This window comes from Plutella xylostella, chromosome Z (genome assembly GCF_932276165.1).
Source record: "Plutella xylostella chromosome Z, ilPluXylo3.1, whole genome shotgun sequence".
NCBI lineage: Eukaryota > Metazoa > Arthropoda > Insecta > Lepidoptera > Plutellidae > Plutella > Plutella xylostella.
In genome coordinates this window covers 9,357,816-9,382,007 of record NC_064012.1, presented here as the reverse complement: position 1 = coordinate 9,382,007, position 24,192 = coordinate 9,357,816, and the positions used below count along the sequence as shown (strand labels likewise).

At 36.1% G+C, this 24,192-nt stretch overlaps 1 protein-coding gene across 1 annotated transcript in view; it reads right to left on the bottom strand.

The window, feature by feature from the left end:
• LOC105389672 (ecdysone-induced protein 78C) overlaps nucleotides 1-24,192 on the bottom strand; it is a 45,075-nt gene that overhangs the window by 10,163 nt on the left and 10,720 nt on the right. Inside the window, exons 3-5 of the mRNA XM_011560829.3 lie at nucleotides 13,020-13,144; nucleotides 5,134-5,275; nucleotides 1,690-1,977 (exon numbers count right to left, since the gene is read on the bottom strand). Coding sequence (XP_011559131.3) covers nucleotides 1,690-1,977; nucleotides 5,134-5,275; nucleotides 13,020-13,144 — 555 coding nt within the window. The remainder of the gene's footprint in view (nucleotides 1-1,689; nucleotides 1,978-5,133; nucleotides 5,276-13,019; nucleotides 13,145-24,192) is intronic.

Below are 24,192 nucleotides of genomic sequence, written 5' to 3'. Positions count from 1 at the left end.
AGGTTCTGTTATGTATTTACAAAACATACCAGTACATACATAGTTATGCATTTCCATATAAGCAGGACGGATCGATGTACGTTACATTCAAAATTTTTACCACAATCCACAAATATGAGCTAATGAAGCAGATTTTCGAATTAAATTATATCCATCGTCACGCTTTGACACATTTATGATTATTTATTAAAATATATCAAGTACCTACGTCATTGAACACTTTTGCAATAATTAGACAAAATTGCTGAGTAGTACCTATATGTAAAACCTAGAATCTTATACCTATCATTATGTTATTATGATTATCTAGGTATTATACATCCCTATGTAATACGTAGAAGGTACCTACCTAATACGATTTTTGTCAGTTTCTCAGTTAAGTCTACTACCTTAGCAGGAACTTAAGTTCCCAAGATGATTCAGCCAATTACAGCGCTGCATTACATACTCAAGTACTGCTTAACTTGAAACTAACCGAAAAATAGCATTGCGCTGAGGTTATATACGTTTTATAAATTTTTGGGAAGTTTCACGTCTATGAAGCTCTTTTGAGCGACAAATGACAATATTTCAGAGTTCTTGTTCTTCACGAACTCACAACGACAGTAAAGTCCGCCCCCAACTTAATTCCCGGGAAAATCTTTATAAAGCGTGTTGGAGCAAACGAATCCTTTGACTGTGACTGACAATTAATTAATTGAAAAGGAACAGGAAGATTATAATTAGTTTTTCATTTAACTGCACTTTGGACTTATGTTAACAACAATATTTTATACAAACGGCTTTAGTTACTGCTGTATCTAAAAGTTTCCGATTCCCGTGAAACAGGCAGATGTAAATACCTATCTGCCTACAAGTTAGTAATAAAATCATACAAACTTAGTAAAATATAATAACTAATCAGTGCAATCATCACATTTTTAATACCGAACAATAAGTGCTGAAGCGAAAAACATGAACTTGAACTTCGATGTTGCAACATAATGTAGGTATGACCCACTATATAAATGACGTCAATAGAGGAAAGATTCCATGAAATTATCTTTGGAACGTGGAAGAAACACCATGACGTCCTCCGCTTTTACTAGATACTCGTGTTACTAAATGTTACTATGCAAGTTGAAAAGGACAGTAACAAGGAAGTTAAGTAATTTATACAACACATAGTGGTTATCACTAGCCAATATGGTGATTGCTTACCACGAGATTTTACACAATTTATTCTTGGACATAATAATATTAGTCTTCTCCCAATATCACCTTCCGTGCGACTCTACAACAGATACAGATACAGGGTGTCCCACGGCAATACCACATGAAGGGGAAACTGTACCTAAATTAAATACTGATAATAGATTTTACTGAAAAGAGACTTTAAATATTTTATTTAAAAAGCAATTTACATAAGTTTACCTGATTTCGCGGCTAACTGGAAATGCACAAAAACAAATATATTTTACTATATTAATCGAATACCTTTTGAGCCGTGGGATACCCTGTATACATTTGAAACAGTAAAACCTACCTTCGTTGTGATCTGAACCCACTTCACACCACACCTCTGCCGTCATGTCGATGGTACCTAGTGACTTTAACAAGTGAATAGATAGATTACCTACTTAGCACCTCACTCCTTCGCCGTCACTACGATGGTACCTAGTAAATTTAACAAGTGAACATCAAGTTTACCTTCATTGGCGCGGTCGACGTCGCCCTCGGGCTGGACGACCACGTCGTGGCGAGTCAGGGTACACTTCAGCTCATCGGTGTACGAGTTGTGGGCGCGATGGGCGGCCACCACGTCCACGGCGATCTCCCTGGCCACGCCCTCACGGACAGCCTCGGGCTGCGCCTCCATGCCGCTGCTCATGCTGCTTGCGCTGCTCACGCTGCTAAGACTCGTGCTGCTCGCCGGCGCCGCTACTGCTTCCTCACGGGGTTCTCGAACGCGTTTGGGGACTCTTCCGTACCGCACGGCTGTAAAAAAACCCGGGTTCAGCCTCGATGTTGTCTATGATCCGATTACACGACGAGGGTTAAATTTTGAATGGAATTTGTGGCCCGGATTTTCAACACGTATTTTTAACATTTGCGCGACGTTATTGAATTTGTGTGGTTTTTAAAAAAACAATTTGATATAGTCAAAAAAACAAGTTGCAACAGAACACGTAAGGCTTGAAAGAATGTAAATGTAATGAACGATCTATGAATTAAAAAATCGTGCAATCTAGGCCAAGTTAACCAATCAGGTCAGTTGAAATTCAAATAAGAAAAAAACCCAATAGGATTCACCCCCAAGGGGAAATAGTTTGTCGTTTTTCTTTTATTGGTGATACCCGTCGTAGGTGCGATAGGTGCTGCCGAGTCTAACTAATGTATTCGACACCGACTGTTTTCCATCGGAATTGATAACGGATTTTTGAAGTGGTGTAGCCTAGTGAGTTTTATAACGAGAAATCCTACAAGTACCTACTTACTAAATTTTTAGGGTTCCGTACGCCAAAAGGAAAAAGGGAACTTTTATAGGGTCACTTTGTTGTCCGTCTGTCTGTCTGTCACCACCCTTTTTCTCAGAAACGTGTAAAGATATCAAGCTGATATTTCTCATATATATAAAAGTTTACGGCCCCGACAAATTAGTAAAATAAAATATTTAAAAAAATTACAAGTAAAGGGGGATTATTTTTTTCCCGCTGTTTCGATAAATAGGTGTTTCAAAAATATCGTAGGTATGCTCAAACCATTTCTGATTCAGTGATTGATTTACGAAATATTTTCACAGTGCTAATTTTTGATAGATTCAAGTGTCCCCCCCTCTGCTGGCTAAATGGTTGGTCCAAAAATATTACAAAATCACAGATGTAGTACATATGACGAAATTAAAAGGAAAACTATCTCAGGTAAGTAGACATTACAAGTTTACGAGTAATAGTGAATATTGTGATTACAAACTTACATTTAAAATTGCAGAATTGACCATGACGTACAAGGTGAACCAAAATAATTAAAAAAACTTTTATTCTGTTTTTTTATTATATTTATTTGAACCTTTACAATTGTATTGGTAAAATGGAGAAGATGATATCGGCCAAATGGGCGCCGTCACAATTGATTGCCATACGGGCTCGTTTTATGGCATTTCTCATCACTTCAGCGAGAACTTCGGGCAAGAGATTTTCGCGACACGGGCTTATTCACATAAACACGGGACATAAAAAAAACCAACAAAAACAGTCTGAAACTGTTAAATCGGGCTGTATTGCGGGGAAAAAATACACAAAAAACTAAAAAAGAGGCGACCCGAAAACTGAATTGTATATTCAGTTTTCGGGTCGCCTCTTTTTTGCAAAGCAGTGCAACTTCCGATAGGGTTGTTTTGGCCATATCTTGGTGATACCTAAATCGATTTGATATTTAAATATCTTATTTGAAATCATATGAGTTTACAATGTTTTTAAGCTGAAGTTCCCCAAAAATTGTCATATGACATTTTTGTAACTTATTTTCAATTTTAACTTATTTGTCTTTACGTTTTAAATATTTTTTAAACCTGTTTATCTATTTTGAGGTATTGTGTCAAATCTAAGTCTAATAATGCATATTTGATTATTTTAATTAGTTTATTAAGAGGTTACTAATGCAAACCCACTAAAAAAGAGGCGACCCGAAAACTGAATATACACAAATGAGTGCAATTTCCAATAGGGTTGTTTTGGCCATATCTTGGTGATACCTAAATCGATTTGATATTTAAATATCTTATTTGAAATCATATGAGTTTACAATGTTTTTAAGCTGAAGTTCCCCAAAAATTGTCATATGACATTTTATTAATTTTCACTTAAGAATTTGTTTTTAGGTTTTAAATATTTTTTAAAAATGTTTATCTATTTTGAGGTATTGTGTCTAATCTAAGTCTAATAATGCATATTTGATTATTTTAATTAGTTTATTAAGAGGTTTTTTTTTTAAATACGGCTAGTTTTTTTAAATTTTTGGTTTTAAACACAAAATTTAGGCAAAAATTAAAAAAAAAACTTTAATATTAAATATTTTAGAAATGGTTAAGTTTTGGATAATGCATTATAGGGTTTAATCGAAATGCCTTCCTCTATCACCTCCTGAAAGGATCAGGTCTACTCACCAATAACCCTGTCACACCAATAATACAGAATGATGCAAAAAGCCAAAGGGGGTGGCGACTCAGGGGGTCATTCTCAACAACTTTTGTCCTACGACTTTCGGAAATTCACAAAAAAATTATAATAATAAATTGCAACACCATGTATACAATACAATTTTAATAAATGTGAGCCGCTGTCAGCTGGATAGTTTCTTTGACTGAAAAGTTCTATCAACTCTGCAAAGCACGGGACGGTGACAAACTACATAAAAATAAATAAATATGTGGAGGTGGGCACGAAATAAATTGATCAAAATAAGAAGCTTTAACCTATAAAAAGCCATATTATATTAAAAGTAGAAATAACTGCATAAATATCTACTACCCCTTCACGACTCGTCTTTTTAAATATTTTTTCTACTTTCAGTCGTACTAAACTCTTCTTTCGTGTACCGTTTACGCAAGACCGTTCATACCTATGTGTTTATTTAGTTTTCGGGTCACTCGGCCTTTTCACTGAAACTCGGTTTTGATTCGTAAAACAATGACAAAGTTTCCAGTTTCAACATTGCAGGGCTATTCCCGTGCCTGAACTTCAAAATGTTTTTCCTCCCAAAATCTTTTGTGCGTTACAGAAGCCACACTCGGGAGCTGCCGATGTTTTAAATAAGTTGGCCGGAAGGCATAGATGTTGACTTTTTAACCTACTTAAAAATGGAGGATTGCATGTGACATGATCACTTAGCCAGTTACATACCGAATTATGTAAGTTAGTGTTGATGATCATTTTGTTAAAATTATCGAAACTAAATCAATGTTTTTAATATGATAAAAATACAATATTCTTGGAGATGTGTTATAAATGTGACTATGACTAGGTAGGCACACTTGTAACAACGCTAACCACCTACCCCATTAATCCCCAAAGAGTACATACAAAATATTTTTTTCCAGCTAATCCCCGACAAAGAAGCGAAAAAAATAATGCTAATAATTAAAGATGTACTCACAATCTCTGCTCATGCCAACTGCCAGGCACTTTTTAAACCGGCAGTATTGGCACCGGTTGCGATTCAGTCGGATCACGAGACACTTGCCGTCTCGCAAGCAGCGGTACTCAATCTGCTTCTGAATACTACGCCTGAAGAATCCCTGAAACAAATGAGTTACTTAAAACATGCCAGAGACACTCCAAGTTACGTAGCTAGAAAAGGGGAATGGCCCTTTCATTCATCATAGATAAATTCCCACTGCTGGATAACCACACTTCATACCACGCGTACTTATAGGTATATTATAAATAAATGAACAATAAACAATAAAATAAAAAAACTAAAACTTCCGAAAACTAACCTCAAAATATTTGTCACAGTTCTTCAGCTAAATTGCAGAAAACAGTGATATAATAAAAGGGGCTAGGTAGAAATGCAATGCAAGACGACCGCCGAACCGACGAATTTCCCAATACTGAAGGTGCTGCAGCAGCAAACCTAAGGCTAACGCACGTGAGCGGTCCCACGTTCGATTCTCATCGAGTGCCGGCGAGGTGTCCACTTACTACAACGATTGCACGGTATAAAATTAAAACAAATTATAGGCAATCAATGTACCTGCGCAAAAATCAATGTAAGTACGCAAAAATCTAAATACGCAAAAACTTACTTACCTAAAAAGCATGTGGTTAAAAAAAAGTGTAACTACCCTCAAGTTTCGATAAAGTTACGCACCGAGCAACTTGTTTACTCCAACCGATTATTAAAACCACGACGCACATTAAAAGTTAAACTTGGAAAAAGTCTTTAAAAAGCGGCGAGTAATTGTTAAAATCAACCGATGTCAACACTGAACTTTAAAATAAATTATTAGAGAAGTGACGATGAAGTCGAATATTTGAATAAATGCAGGGAGAGGTGTTACCTGAGCGCTGATGCGAGGCGGAGGACGGGAAGCAACTGACTCGACTGAGTGAGGAGCAGAGTGCAGCGGGCCCGTGGGCGTAAGGGCGCCCGCACACCGCCGCGCCCCGCCCGCCCGCCTAATGCCCTCCGGACAGCCTCACAATACCATCGCGAATTAACTCAACACTTTTTAACTAATGTAACTTAGAAAAAAAGTATCATGTTACTAATTAAGGGTGGTTCGCTGAGATATGTTTTAAAAATAGACGGAGTCTATGTATTGTTGTAAGTAACTAATCCTTAGGCTATGGTGTTTCCCGCGTTTCGCTCGGTGCGCGGCTTTCCTTAGCAGGTTTAGTAAAAAAAAGTTGTGTAACAAAATCGTTTAGGCATATTAAAATTACTTTAAGTAAGATATCAAATGATTAGGTACTTAATAATTATCATCTAGGTAAGTATTTAACTAGTATTACTATAGACATCATTTAACAACAAACACGTTTGAATTTACCCTGTCGAACCAAATATCAGTGTCTGTTGTTAGTTACTAGGTACCTATGGAGGTATATACCTATGAGGGTATTTCTCGTGATCGTGTAGGCGTATATAAAATATTCCATAGGTAGTTAATGAACATGTAGTAAGTAGGTACCTACTGGCTTGTATCGAGAATATTTTAAATTCACTGTAAGCATTCATTCTCATTATACGGAGTAAATAGTTAGATATATAAGAGCTATAAGTGTTAGTAATAATTATAAAAAAATAAACAGCAATTTCCTGTAATTTGAAACGAAACGCTACTGTTGTAGTAGCAAAATGCTTGACATAAACTAAATATTTTACTGTGCTGGTAAAAATTATACCTATGCCGGACATACGATATCACTGCAATGTACGTCATTAAAAAGTTGAAAATAACAAATGTTACAAATATATTGCAGCTTCAGTAACACGGTGCATGAATAATTAGTGAACTTAATTAATTTCTGCTGCGTTCGCCATCGACCGAGCGGACCGCCAAATAATTATTTCCAAAACTAGAAACTAGAAACATGTGGATTCATTACTGCCGGGCCAGTGCACCGCTTGCCTTAACACTCGTTAAAAATTTACACTTACCCTACAATAGAATTATATTGATTTGTCCAATTATGTGTTTATTTCTATATATTTAGGTACATTTATTTACTAACTGCCTACAGATGTAAATACTTAGAAACACGATACAATTTAACATGCACTTTCCGTGAAAAAATATAAAACAAACAGTCGAAACAACAATAAAATAGATCCATTAGGAGGTAGTTTATCCTATATTATCCCGCTCTGTTGTTTTATTCCGACGAGGAAATGGTCACTGTTTAGTTTGCTTGAGGGGAAACTAATTAAAAAATAAAATGTTTTTGTAAAAAGCTTTCTATTTGCATTTGTTTTTGTTTTTAAACAGACGGTTTCATAAGTTTTGCTGTATCTATCTGTATCTAGGTAATAGAATGTGCATGTACTACCTAACCACCAATGCTAGTTTTATTTATGTACGCGAGTATGTGTTGGTAGATAGACAAATAGACTATATTATAGTTTAAGTAAGTATATAAAAATTTCAACGTTATTTGACTATTTACATACAAGCAAATACGAGTATATTCTCACAAACATAAATCTAGAACATACAAAATTACTTGTTTGCTGTAAAACCACCACTTGTAATGTAAATAATTCTCCCATTTATAAGCTATATCTATATCAAACACAAAAAAAATGTAGGCTACAGTTTATCGTATCATCTACCGTACTTTAATCCTTTGCATATTCACCCATTTAATTGCACTATATTAGAAACATAGAATATTCTTTATTTGTACACACACATGAACATAGGTTGGAAAGCTTATATATATACGTTTGTATAGGTGCCAAAATAGCAATAATATTTATGACCAAATAGGATGAAGTGTACTAAAAATTGAGGAATAACCTTATATAGGAATTATTATTAGTATACCTGGGTACTTACAAACTAAATAATATACTTTACGTGAAATTATATTTCTGATAAATCTACCTAATAATTATGATTGTGTTAATCCTACTTACTAATATTTTAGTTAATCCCCATGTATGCACCCTAATGTTTTGCATTTATGGACTTTAATAACCGACATCGAACTGTTTGTTTCCAACATTGGTGGGTTTAATCTGTAAGCTAATAAATGACTGAAAATGTTGCCAAATATCGACTGTGTATAATATGTTACAATATAATGATGTAGGTACTGTATTAGAGAAATGGGTCAGCATGCATGTATGTTATGTTATGTACCATGTATCAAAGTAATGGGAACAACGCATTTCACTCATGGAAATACGAATAATATGCATTTCATATTTTATTCCCATGGTTCACCTCTTCAAAACTATTTTCTAAAAAGATCTACGTAGGTACGCGTGCTTCGTACTTATTATTTTCAACGAAACTTCAGCAACATACAATAGGTACATCCACATCTTTGGAATATTCCTATACTATAGTTAACAAACGCAGCCGAACGCTAAAAGCGCAACTACCCACATTATTTATTTTTAAGAAAATGTGGTATGTTATGTTATTGTACCTTAGCCGTATCTGGCCGTGGCAAATAAGTGCTCAAAAATGTATTTAGTATAACGAGGTTTAATATAGTAAATCGCAACAACAATCGCAATTATTGGTCGATTGGTAATATATCAAGCTATCGCCATTTCACAAAGTCCCGGTCACTGAGGAGAAGAAATGGCAAAAGAAACTCACTCGAGAATCTCTTTAAACTTCAGCTTAAAAAATCGAATCAATTTATCGTTACAATAAATTATTAATTGTTATTGTTGGCTTAGATTAACTAAACAAGATCACAATTAAAATTTCCTTTGTTCCGTTTGGGTTTTATTTTATTTCGTTTTGATTTGCTGTGCCCGACAGGGTCCATAAAGTCGCTAATTTAACGTATTAAACACCTGTAAAACTTGATGAAAGTATGAAATAAATGATTGAATATCGAGTATTGGGTTCAACAGAACATTTGTGCGTGCGACCCGCGATGCACTGGCCGGAGTCCTAACTCCAGGGCTTCCGGGCCGCGTGCATGAGGGGAAGAGACAATCACATGCCGTCCGACACACCGCCACCACAGGGCCTTCTCTGCTAAACAATCAAAGGCTAAATGCAACGTTCAATGACTGCATACAGGTCACTGTTACTACATCATCATCATCAGTCTACTGCTGGACGTAGGCCTCTCCCATAGCACGCCATTGGATGCGATCTATAGCTTTTCGCACCCCATCTAGCCGGAGGGCGTCCCATACACTACGTTTGCCTAGTCGCGGCCTCCACTTCTGAATACGTTTACCCAATCGGTTATCGGTTCTTCGACAGATGTGACAGTTACTGCACTCACGAGCAATGAAACTGTTCCAGTGACAATAGCACAAAATTACTCCTACTCGGAAAAGGATAGGTTAATGTCGCCGTCTGCAATATTCAAGTAAGTACATTTAACAGATCATCAGAATATAACTTACCAATTAAAAATGTAAATATTTTGATTTAATTCTAAATTCAATATTTTTTTTTTTAAATTGGGGTTATTTTTATTTAGGGTCTTTCACCCTTTGATACCTGAATGGGAATTATTATGAATGAATTAGGGTCACGTGTTACAGTGGATTTTAAATAGTATAATATCTGTAACAATGCAACAAAAAATAGGGCAAACTAAAGTTTTTTTTCGTCGATAAAAGTCGTGGAATAAAAGTTCCCCTTTCGGCTTATTAAACAACTTTTGCAACTACCTGTATTATTATATATCAAATATGCAAAAACATGCTATTATTAAACTCAGAAATGAGCAACTAACAATATTATACAGTGTTGAGTGCTGACAACATAGCTCCTGTCTTTAGAGGTCTAGGGTTTGTACTTTGTACTGTAGGATCGGAGTACCTAATGGTGAATGGTCAATAATATCCCTGTTACTTCCTGTTTATCATGGCTCCAGGGTATATTTTGTTCTATCTTTGAATATCGAGATGGTGTAATGGTAACGCGGCGCTGCTGGCTAGCGGAATGGGGGCCAGGAGTGCGGCTGATGCTGCGATGCACCACAAAGGCCGCCGCATACAACTCGCTTACTCGGAACCAATTTATTGGATTGACTTCAATTGCTCACTGCTATCAAGAGAGAGCTAGTCGCGAAATAGGGCACGTCAAACACAATTTCCAACTGACTGTTTCGTTTCAGGTTTTTCGCGGTTTATTTCAGGAGCCACCGCCGCTAGATACCGTCCCGTGAAATAAGTTTACTTTTTTCTTGGAGCAAAAACAATCCAATCGTACCGCGGTCGCGCCTTGGGAATGCGAGTGACACAAAACTAGGATGCAAATAAATATTTTAAAGTCGACTTACCGGCTATCACACCGAGGAATTGCAATAACAAATAAAGGAACTGCACAGTTGTGCCGCGGCGGACCTATCAGTCGACGCGCTCGGCGCGGGCGCACACTACTGGAGTTGCGGCTTCGCGATTAAAGATGGCTCTGCAGCATGAATGCGTACCTAGATTTTCAGATAAGCCCTAGCCTGGTTCCGACGGGCCCTTATCAGCTCAATCTTTTACTTATGTAAATTTTACATAATCCTGTAGCATCTATTTCTATTCCAGGAACTGGAGCAGGACTGCAGAAGTCTTGTGCAATGAGTGTTTCTAGAAACTGTTACAACTTTATTATACCTAAGATGTCAATGAGGTAGTACCTACTTAGCGGGAGATGAAGTCGAGATGGAATCGCATTTTAAGTCCAGTTCATTTGAGTGCAATAGATTAATCCCTAGCCTAGATAGTCGGGTCGTGCGACAAATGCGACAATTGCAGCAGTAGAGAAGTGCGTACCGGCTGCGGATACGACACAATCAGATAATCACAGCCACCTAGGTACATTCGAAGACCTAGGTCTCATTCTTCTTGGCTTAAAACAAATCTTTAAAATTGTTTGTAATTATATTATCTAAGAGGATTTGGTTTTGCAACAAACCTAGCTACTACCTAGATAAGTTAATTGTCCTATAAGTAAGGCAAATAATTGGTTGACGCAGGCCTAAGTAGGCATATTGACTCACAGGATAAACACTCATAAAATACCTCAATTTGAACGTGAAAAAATTTAGAACTAAATTGACCTTATTTTAAATAAATATGTTCGTTGGTGCAACTCGGCGTTAAATAGATTGCGAAGACAAGCTTAGCTGAAGATCAGCTACAGAGTTAAAAGTCACAAATAATTTGAACCTGAAAATTCATGTTGAAAATACAGGGTGTCTCACTTCACATCGATTGTCACATGACGGGGTTAGATTTTTGGCTGCTTGCTACGCGATTATGTCAAGTTCTTAGAATGCAGTTTGATTTTTGATAAACTAATGTCTTCTTTCAGTAAAATTACCTATTTTCAATATTTAAGCACTTCCCATACATGTGGCATCGCCGTGGGACACCCTGTACATGTCCGTAGTTCCCGGATAGTCGCCTTGAATCTTCTCTTCTATTTTGCACCTAACTGTTTCAAATTTAGAGTGACAATTTTACGGTTAAGGATTCAGAATTTCTCTCAGGAAATCTAAAAGTCCTGCAGAAACTGAGCGGCAAATGCTTTTATTCCCACGTTATTTCAACTACGTACCTTCCTATCTACGATGGCTTCCACTACTATTGTATTATTATTTGTATATAGGTACGTAGTAAGTATCTTATAAGGAGATAGGTTCAAAAAAATGTAATTGCATGACAAAGAGTTCTTGGCAGTAGATCTATGGTCTTGGCACTTTATGGAAGAAACGCGGGTAAACAGAAGTTTTTTTTTTATTGGCGGTAGTGGAACATTTATTATCATAGTTCATTTAGTAGCTACCTATAAAGTTAGTAAGTATATTTATTTGCCTTTGGCGCTGCGCGCGATTCCATGCTCTGAGAGACCTCTAGTGAGTAAGAGCTGAATTAATACCACTATTTCAATACGTATTATTTCAGTAGTTCTACTGTCTTTCGTGGCGCTAGTAGCGCTGTGAAATCTTTAAATTTTCATATAATATACATAAGCATATTAAGCTCAACAAAGCAAAAATACTGGGACTTGTGTTAAGCTATCTAATTATTGTAAGAAAGAAAAAAATACTTTCCAAATTAAACTTTTTCGTCACGTGATTATTTTTAGTAAGTATTGATAAGTATTGATTCCATTCGTAATCTTCCCAAAGTCACAGAGCTAAAGTTCTTCAGAATGAGCTTCCCATTTTTTGGCATAGGGTGCGTTCACACGGGTTATTTGGCTGATCCGTGTTTTTTTTTTCAGACATAAAAACACACGACAAGACTTAACTATTTTTAATTGTATTCATATAATTATATTCTTCATGACGTATTGTGATTTTGGGGAATATCCCACGTATCTACCGAGGCCGTATGAACGCGTCTTTAGCTTTACGTGGTGGTTTACGTGTACAACACCCATACACTATACTCCTATACACCTATACATTGTCTCCTACGTCACATTTACATAATATATTCACGAGCAATGAAAAAGTTCCTCCTGTCATTGCCGTGGGTAGCTCATTAGCACAACCTTTGCCCAGCAGTGGGACATTGTATAAGGGCTACGTAAAAAGTGCTTAATAATTATATTATAATAGCAAATAATATGATGAGTGACATAAACAGAAGAAAGCTTTACCTTTGAGGTTGAAACTGACTAAGAAGAAGAAAGAGGTAAGTAAAGCATGTACTTCGTACCTTGCACCCTTCACAGTTTGAGGTTGAAAATGGCTAAGAAGAAGAAGAAACAAGTAAGTAAAGTACTACTTCATACCTTGCACCTCTCACAGTTTGAGATTGAAAATGCCTAAGAAGAAGAAGAAGAAAGAACAAGTCTTAAGTAAAGTAGGTAAGTTTGCAGTTCATACCTTACACCCCTCACAGGAGGTGACTCCGTAGTGATACCCGGAGGCCTTGTCGCCGCACACGCGGCACGGCGACGCCGCCTTGCCCGCCGCCCCGCTGGCGCTATCCGCCGCCTGGTAGCTCTGCTCTGTAACACCACATTGACAACTTATTAATTATGTCGCAATGAACAGGAGGTCTAGCATGGGGCGCAAGACGCGCACGTCAAGAAGTGATATAGTTTTTGCATCGCGCTCATTCAAAACCCGCGTCCTTAGGCCCTATCACGGGCTAATGTGGCAATTCGATACTATTTTCGATACTACCCAAACATACATATAGAAAAAAAACAGCGCCACTTTTGGAACTAGCAAATTTGCCTTACATGTTTACAGTGACAGTTGACGATACGCAACGTAAACGGAGGTTCGAAAATATTGTAATCGCTGCACTTCTTGTCACATCATGACGTGTGCGTCTTGCTCCCCGTGCTACGCTAGCAGGAAAAGGAAAATGAAAAATTGTGAAAGAAAAACATATAGTTTATTGTTCAAGTGTTACAGTAATTTTGTTAGTAGTAAGAAGCGCTGAGCGGGGTATTAAATGAATAAACAGATTTTCAGGTAGCTGCTGTAATCGCTGAATATACTACTGAGTATGAAATCACTGTAGAAACCTTTTCAGAAATAATCAATATGTACAATAAAAGTAGGATGTTAGTTAGTACCTATTACAAAATAATTTATTCAATGACTGAAAGTAAATAAATAGGAAACAATTCAGGTAGATATATTGTGCGTAAAATTTGCCTATCCATGTGCAGGCTGGCCGGATATTGCTTTGTTCTATAGTTTTGGGAGGAGGGTGCATGCTACGTCCAAGTTTATTAATGAACTTCAGATTGTATTTCCGCCCACATTGCAGAGATCTGAAACAACCATGAAACTATCTTTGACTTTACAATAGCACTACACATCCTGACCCTCTAGTACGGGTTGTGCAATTTATGAAAACGAAAAAAGTTTATGTTTTCTTCTGTCATCCGCATACATTATCTGTCAAAAGTTTCATAATAGTTTCCGCTTGAGGCGCCACTTTGTATGCGAGAAAACGTAAACTTTTATACTTTCGACAAACTGTCAATCCTGTACTAGACTTGCTGTACCTACTAACTGAAATCAAGAGTGGCGTAGTAAACTAAACCCTAAACCCTAGAATTAGGAAATGTATGATTCAGTATTAAAGGCTTCATTATAAAGGCATTGATTACATGTGATACCTAATTACGAATGGGATAATTTTCTTCATCTTTCATTATAATTTATAAAACAAAAAAAACTTAGTTGGTAGTTGTTTTGTTATAATTACAACATCACAGTAAAATACGCCGTTATTCATCAAAGTAGGTAATTATTTGGTGTAGTTACTTAATTCTAATTGCTGCCTTTCGAATAACTACTTTTAAGTTTAGCATATCCTAATTTACAGTATGAAATATCTACAACTATATCCTTATTCAATTTTTTCGCGGCATATGTACAGGCGGTTTTAAAAACTTAATATTTAGGAATCTTCGCAGTACTCAACTCGTCTTACGCCCAACTTTTTCATTAAAAAGACATCAACGCGCTCACTCACTTTCTTTTTTAAAATATTTGAAATAAAAAAACATATGGTATTGTATATAATAGGTGAGCTTATTTTTTCTTAGTTGCAATATTATTTGTATGATGATGATGGTGTTATAAAAAAATATGCAATGTGATATTTTATAAGTGAATAATTTACCGTTGGTAACTCAATCCATATAAAAAAACAACGGCTGTGAATACATTTTAGTTGAGTTTGTATTTAATTTATATGTCGCAGTTTTAGTTTTGAGACATCCAAGCGAATTGATCAATGTTTAAGAGGCATTATACAATACAGGGTGTTAATATAAGGGTGATTTCGGGTTATTTAATCAATTTTAAGTATAAATAAGTAAGTAAAGAACAATAGTGCCAAGCAAGAGAGCACAGTCAAATTTGAAACGGTTGCCATCCATACAAGAAAGAGCACAGTAGCCTAAGCTAATGCCTTACAAGTTTGCATTATTGATGCTATGCTAATTTCAATCTTGACATTGACACCATATCAGCCGAGTTTTGAATGTTTCTCATTATCCTTCGGCTTGCTTATACATGAACATGATGTTTCTAACTGGCACAGGTAAGCAGCGAGCCGTGTAAAATATAAGAACAAACTAAAAAAAGATTTTACACTACGTAAAAAGTGGCCATTAAATTGAATTAATAAATATATCTGCAGGGTCATTACTTAGTAGATGTATTCCTTTGATTGGGTTGTAAAAGGCATTTCAGTGGCAGTCGATTGAACTCAATAATGCATACCTAATACAAAACTCAACCATTGCAAATATATTTTAAATTCAAGTATTAGTACCTAGTGACTATATAGTTATTATTCTGTGGTATCATCAAAGTGTTTAAAACATAACATAAAATAATGCTTCTCCGACAGTACGGTTTGTTAAATTGGTTCACGGAATAATATAAATCTGTTCGGCTAAACTTTTCAGCAAAACATGTATCAGTGAATGAATGATAAAGGTGAATTTAAGGCAATCATCGTCCAACAGAGCTACTAGTGCGAATCAACTGTCGTTGAACAGCTGGTACGGGGTATATAATTATGTTTATCTATTAACAAAGAAATCATCTATAGGTAGGTATTATTGCGTTGTTAACTATTAACTGTCAATGGTAAACATCTTATACATATAAGTATAATTTGGCTTATTATCACTTCCGGTTTGCGAATTGTACGGAAAAATAGGAAATGGTTGTCTTGACCACCCTCACCATTTTCTATAGCTGTGATTAAGGTTCAACAAACTGCGCAAGAGTCGAGCATTGAACCTTTCCTAACCATCACCCTGTCTCCCTTACACTCACTAGACTTCGCATATATCTGCGCAAGCTATCTCTGTTCATCCCATAGGTTGTTTTTCTCGCCATTCCATTGATGGTGTTACGCTATGGGAAACTGATGCGTAGGTAAAAGTTCTAACGTTTGAAACCCAAATTTATACATAAGTTAAATTAAAACCGAAAGGATTAAGTACATAATATATGAATCCATACTTATTTATTAATAAGTGTTACTAATAAAGATTACATTTGTAAGTAAGTACTTATGTTTGCATTTTTGATTGTTAAGGATAAACTCAAAAACACTGAACCGATTTGTACTAAATATCCCTGAGTACAACATACCTATACCTACTACCTATAGCTGCAGCTTTGATAGCAAATACATGTAAACCTAAAATAAAATAGCCTATGCGATGGACCTAATTTAATATAGCAGCTAATTCGACGTAGAAATCTAGACCGACAGCTCTCCGCATCCCATCGCTAGCACAACCCATGCTCGAGATACCTATATAGTAGCTTTAAAGGTATTATATGTATAGGTCGGGTTCCGCTCATCTGGCATAATCTTTATTGACCAAAACTCATTTCGCATAACTCGTATGGTCTAAACTTTTTTGGCCGAACCATCACTTTGCCAAGACTTATGTGGCATAAGGCTCGTTTCGTCTAAAACTCTTTAGGCACAATCTTTAAACACCTAAGTTTCGTTTGCGCAAATTTATGTTCGTCTATACCTATGTATAATCTTGTTTCTCCCAATGTTATCTTAATAAATAATATATTAAGTATGCAGTAAATGTACAAATTGTGGTATTTTTCTCCTACATCCCGAAAATAACGATATTGTATGATCAAAAAATCAAAAGTTAACGACCAATATAATTATTACAAACCCCATGAGATCGAAACCTAAAAATAGGTGCGACGACGAGCAAAGCGAGGAGGAGCGTGTTAGGTGCACATGTTCATCAAAACCAAAGCGGAGCGCAGCGAAGCGGAGCGGAGCGTTTTCCAAACAGCGGAAACAATACAAGGCACCAGTTTGCGCTATGTAGGGAGACGCTCCGTCAAAATTAAAGCCAAACGAATATTATTACTTTGTATAAACCTATGCCATAGCATTATTAGGCTATTCAAGATTTGGCAATAACATTATTAGGCTAAACAATGTTATGCGAAATAACTTTTTACTAAACGAGATTTATGCCATACGATTTTCGGCGTAACGAGACTTTGACCAAACGTTACTATGCAATACGAGATTAGGCAAAAAAATCTTATGCCAAAAAAGGTAGAACCGTATAGGTCATATAGGTATATAGTTACATATAGACACACGAGCAATGAAAAAGTTCCAATGACAATAGGACCAAATTACTCCCAAACGGAAAAGGCTAGCCTAATGGCGCCATCTGCAATATTCAAATACTTACTTATATACCAACAATATAAATAATATTTTGATTATGTTTAATACAATGAGGTAATTTGGTGTCAACATTTTGAAAGTACTAAGTGGAACTGTCTCATTGCTCGTGAGTGCAAATCCTATTCTAAGAGCAAGCGCTATGCAGCCTTTATAAGCGAATTTCCGGGAAATGATCACCACTGGCTAGCGCGTTTCTACACGTTGTGATAGACGTACTGTCGAGGAATCTACCACTTACCTACCATAGGATTTTCATCTCGTAACCCTAAAATATATATCGGCAACTGATGATTTAATGATTGAATAGATGTCCTTGCCGCACCCGTACAACGAAAAAATAAATCCTAACTAATATTATAAATGCGAAAGTAACTGTGTCTGTCTGTCTGTCTGTCTGTCTGTCTGTCTGTCTGTCTGTCTGTTACTCTTTCACGCCAAAACTACTGAACGGATTTGAATGAAATTTGGTATACATATGGTATAGACCCTGGGAAAGAACATAGGGTACTTTTTATCCCGGAATTCCCACGGGAAAACTTTTTAAGGCGAAGCGAAGCGCGCGGGAACTGCTAGTATTTAAATAAATGCAACCTATCCATCTCTTATGTAACAATTTATGAAGTTTCCCTATGACCAATACCATTATTTACTTATCTATAAGTAGATCAATGTTACAATTTAATCTTCAATTTGTTAGTGTTTACCGCTTACCAGGCTTTACAGAAATTGTCAATCATCAACACAATTGCACACAGGGCAGAAATTAATTGCAAACAGGGCAGAAAGCAAATGAACACAGGCAGAAATTGTCAATCATCAACACAAGAGGCTTCATTTTGGCCATTTGTTCAGTGAAATAGATTACGCTTAGGCGCAGAATTAATAACCTGTCGACACCTTGCACCGGCCCGAGTGATCCGGACTACCCGGACGCGTCATTCACCTCAAATTACTACAGGACAAACTACAATCCAGACTCTGTAAGCCGTGTAAAGGGCCTTTCAATTAACGACTAGGCTAGGCGAAATGTAATTATTATTGGTGCAAGTTCAGGCTCCGGCGGATAGGCAAACTAGTTAGGATGTGTTGCGTCAACCGGATCCGTATTCTTGGCGAGTCGGTGATGGCGAAGCGATAATTAATCGCAGTATTAAATACACTCACGAGCAATGAAAAAGTTCCAGTGACAATAGCACCAAATTACTCCTTAACGAGAAAGAAGCTGACGCTGTCTGGAATATTGAGGTAAGTACATGATTAACGCATGAGAATAAAACCAAATAAAAAGGTAAATATCTTGATGAATTTAAAAATTTGGGACATTTAAGTTGACATTTTGTAAGTGGAAATTTTTCATTACTCGTGAGTGTTTCAATAATAATTCGTAGTGAATACACAACGTAAGAAATTTGGACACATGAGGACATCGATGAATTTATCGGATCATATTCCTCCAGGAACTAGTTATACCTATAGTTTCACTCACCCTACACTGTGTTTCCTGATAATTTTAGATCTTCGGTGGTGTGGTAGGCAAAGCTTAAATTAGTAATCTTCGCAAACCGACCGGCCGGTGAACGTGCCTGCAACACCACTCAGGGGCTCACGACAAACACCACCAATGGAATTTAATCACGTATTTACGAGTATTTCCATGTAATATTTGTCTTTATTTACTCAATTTCCACTGTGGTTAAATTATACTTAGTTATTGTATCAATCCCCAGCTTGAAATTATAAACGGTGTGGTAAGTATAATTAATCCAGTATCCATTTGTCTTATAAAAGCATTATAGCGCACTACCATAGAACAACGCGGACTCGGGTGTACACTACCGATCTCTTTCCTGACATTATCAAAGGTTAACTGGTAGAGAATGCTAGCATTAAGTTCGCCTTTGTACTAATTCTCACCCTAAAACTACACACATACATTTACACAACCTTGCACACCATGCAAGGCTGAAACCTATACATTCCTAGGTAAAATTCTAGACTACATATTTACTATCGGGGAATGGCTGGAACTGCTTTTAGCATGCTCGCTTACATGCTCCCTACATAAACTGAAGAAGAATGATGAAAAATCACGGACATTGTAGAACGGCAATGACAGGTGGATCTTTTTCATTGGTCATGGTATACTGCAAGTATACTGTCTCGACAGGCGAGTAGAGTATAAATGTAGAAAATACTTGGTACTGTTAAATCTGTGATAAAGTTAGGGGATATTGTTTTGAATTCGTGAAATGCTGAATTTCCCCGATGGTACATATTGGGTGTTAACCAGAATAATTAATTTCTGCCCAGAGCAGTCGTGAACAGGGTATGCGATATCTTCAATAATTGCAACTAACGTTTCGTGTACAATACCAACTGGGTTAACTGAAACTTTCCCTTAGTTTCTAAAGCGCGATTCCAATTTCCAACGTAATTGTTAGCCAAGGGATGAAACCAGTTTACTTTGAGCAGGTTCTAGCAGACTAGACGTATGCATTTAATGAATATACACTCACGAGCATTGAAAAAGTTTCAGTTAAAATATCACCAAATTTCGCAGTGTATATGAAGTAGGTACATTTATGAAAGCATCAGTATATTATATATTTTTTTTAAATGGGGCTTTTTTCAGTCTTCATTTTGTGGGCAGAGCTTCTTCATTGCACGCGGGAGTATTTCTAAAATAAACTCTTTCATTAGTTAAAGACAATGCGACGACAATCGGGTGGGCGTTGGTTGAATACCACATATTTTCTAAGGAAGTACATAACATTATCGAAGGCTTTCAGTAAATGGATTGACCTTTAAGTTCCTCGTGTATCCTCAGATGAGGCGGCTCGGGTTGCACGAGGATAAAGGATTCATAAATTATGTGGGCGATGAGTGCATTCTACTTTCGTATCGGAAAATGCTTGCTTCATTGTAAGCTTTCTTTGAACCACCCTGCTTCTGACGTTGTCAGGTAATAACGAACTTTTATACAAAATAATAATGGATATCATGTTAACGTATTGAAGACAGTTTTGATAGTTGCAGTATCATATTCACTTCCCTCTTCCGCTTGCGTCATCCAGAGTGAGGTATTAACTCTGGAATAACGTAATAATGTACCATCAGGGAAATGCATACCAAGATGACTACGAAATTGTTTTGACAACCATTTTCGGATTCAAAATGTATTGAATTAGACAGTAATGACTGCATAAATGTTATTCTGTTTTAAATTTGCGACGGGGTCCGTCAGTGTTTGTCGCTAAGAAGAAGAACACATTATTATTATTATTTTTTGAGATAACCTTTTTTGCTGTTAGCCTATTGGCTATTACAGCTTTGCCTTCGGCTGAGGGGAACAGGTAGTCCCTGCCTCAGGTTATTATAGCTTCAGCGTAGAAGCCGACCCGTCGAGGGGACTGACTGCTGTTGCGGATGGTTGTGGTGTATGTTGAATGGGCGAGAAACGGCCGGGCCCATGTTTAAATCTGGTGTAGCTGTAGGGATTCCGTTGTATGCGCCGGCGTGCAGTGTAAGGTGGTCGTGATGTGTTTGCGGCTTGTGCAGTGTCTGATGTGGTGTTACTAGGTTGCCGCCTTCGTCCACGAGGAGGGTGTAAGTAAAGGAAGAAGAACACATCGTGCATAATCCTCTATTTGTAGTGAACACGCACGCTTCAAGCGGTTCTAGTTTTAAAGAGCGGTTTCCCTGATAGAACTTATACGTACCTACTCAGTTTACGGAGAGTAACAAGCATCAACTTGGTGTTCGCGGGGCTTTGGGACATGAAGTTGTCAATGGCTTCAGCCTACAATAGCTGAAGTTCCTGACGTGCTACTGTCATAATAAATAGATAATAATACACTTACGGGCAATGAAAAGGTTCCACTTAGAAAAGCACCAAATTACTTCTAAACAGAAAAGGCTAGTAACAAGCTCTGTTTAAGTAAGTAATTTGGTGCTTTTCTCAGTGGAACCTTTTCATTGCCTGTGAGTGTATTATTATCTATTTATTATGACAGTAGCTTAATTAATACTACTAAATTAATAAGCTCCGTAATTAATGCCGTCTTCAGCAACATTGAAGTACATTTGACAGAGTATCAGGATATTACCAACTATAATCGGTAATATTTTGTTCCAATTTTAAAATAAATCTTTGAAAATATTGGGGTCATTTGCTGTCGGAATTTTGTGAGTTTAACTTTTTCATTGCCCGGCATTGTATATGCTAACAATAAAAACATCAAAGTCTCGGTTTGTTTTGGTGCAAGTTTTTTTTTATCTGGACTATTTTAGGTGCTTTTCAAGAAGAATTTTAATGAACATTGAATTCATATCATATTATTATTTATTATACTTAAATATAAAAGTTCAAACAATTATAATGATTGTCTTTGTCTAGATAGTTTAGTATTGTATTTAGCTTTATTTTTCTTTTCTTATTTTAATTGAGAAATAGTTAATAGATCATTAATTTCAGCTTTTCTTTTTATTGCTTGCTAAAGCTGAAATCAGAATTTGTGATGTGTGAAATTAATTATCCGGTACCAAATCACTCTTATTTTATTATCACAATAATATGGTAGCTTGTTTATGATATTTTATACTATCTAGCATTGGACTGCGATGTCGATGACTGAAGGCGTCGTCGATGATCATTTTGCTATATTCATTTATATAGGTACACTCACGGGCAATGAAAAAGGTCCACTCACAAAATTCCGACACTATGCAACCCCAATTTTTTCAAACATTTAATTTAAAATTTGAACAAAATATTATTGTTTTTAATTGATAATATACTGATGCTCTGTTAAATGTACTTCAATGTTGCAGAAGGCATCATTAAGCTAGGTTTTTCCGTTTAGGAGTAATTTGGTATTTTTTTAATGGAACCTTTTCATTGCCCGTGAGTGTATTAAACCATTATACTATTCAATCTAGGCTGAACCACATCAAATGTTAGTTTCTACGTAACCTGAACCCCTTTAGTACTTAATTAATAACTTATATATAAGCATATTGAGATTCTCAAAAAAGTACTTATTAATCCACTATACACGAACTAATTGATAGGAAAATTCATTCATAGGAACACGCACAACTAATAGATTATGTTTATGAAGATGATTTGCGCCATACTGTCCGGGGAATTGACACAAATAAATTTAAGACTTTTTTGGTTAATGTTTAAAAAAAATAGTCAAATAGACGCTCACTTATCGTACCAACCTTATACTTACTTACGGTATTATGAAGATTTATATGTTTCTCTCATTTTATAAAAAATACTACGCTGTCCAACCATGAACCAATGAAGTAAAAAACAGTTTCCTAATTTTCTTTTACAAGGTACAAAAGTGTAACTGTGTTTATAGCAACGAATGTACGTAAGTACCTACCTACATTTATAAACTTCTGGCACATTGTATGCGTTTCTGCTATTATTGTGAGCATCAATGTGCTTCAATTAACTTTGTAATTGGTATTTAATAGAGTGCAAGCACTCAATCGAGACACGTCCATTTAAAATTAATAATGTATTTTGCAGACCTTCTACATTACAAAGAAAGACAGTCTATAAAACAAATGACGGCGAGGATTATACCTTTTAAAAGCAGGTTAAAAAGTACCACCGTACTACGTAAGGAATCTGAATTCTGAATCATACATGAGTATAAGGTCTGATTTCCAAGGATCAGAAACCCATTCATTCACACTTAGCAATATTTTTGAAAAAAAAACAGTGATAATCCTATAACATATTGCTTATTATTATATATTATTTATTTAGTTCTAATTAAATTATGACTACATATGCGTTACCATAAAAGTTTCTATAGAAACTCGTTTTTTTTTCACCAGTTCTCATAAGTCATTATTATTATAAATTCTTTATTGCACATAAAAAACATTGTACAAAGGCGAACTTAATGCTAGTAGCATTCTCTACCAGTTAACCTTTGGTGATGTGAAGAAAGTGGTTGGTAGTGCGATAGGTTGAGAGGAGATAAGTTTATCTACTTAAAACGAAACACAGTTATTATGTATAAGTAAGTATATCTACTTACTTATACATAATAACTAAACAAATTATATACCTAAATATATAAATATATTCCTACATTATATTATAATATACCTAATACATACTAATAATACAAAATATACTAAACTAACTATAATTGTCATTGAACGTAATTTCTTAAGACAGAGCCCCTTTGTCACCCCCTTTCGTCTTACTGTAGCACTAATTACTATGCAACTAACCAAGTTGCAATATGAAAAAGTAGAATATTGATATTGTTTAACTACGGGTCCTGGAACTGCTGGATCATTGGATCCATTTCCCATTTCAAGATTATTATATTTAAGCATGTAGTAGGTAAATATAGCTACATACATGATTAATGTTGGTATAGTTTATAAGTCTATTCTCCGAGTTTAATTTTACAGCACCAACGCCCGGAAGACGGCTGAAAGTTTCAGATTCAGTTTCAGCCTGAAACTGAACAAGAGGTGCTCATTTCTTGCTCATAAAATATGAATTTGTTAGAGCAGTTGATAGCACCTGACTGTGCTCTACAACCTCTCGTATACAGGATGATGCAGTTGTGCTGACACCGTTCGTAATATTTCTTTCACTATGACTGCCTGTGAAGAAAAAATACACTCATGGGCAATAAAAAGCTCCACTCACAATATGCCGAAAACCAAAGGAACCCATTTTCAATCATTTAATGTAAACAAAATACGTCTGTAATAAGCATTCTAATTATTAATCATTCTTATTCAACAGCGAATGTGTACTTCAATATTGCAGACTGCGTAATT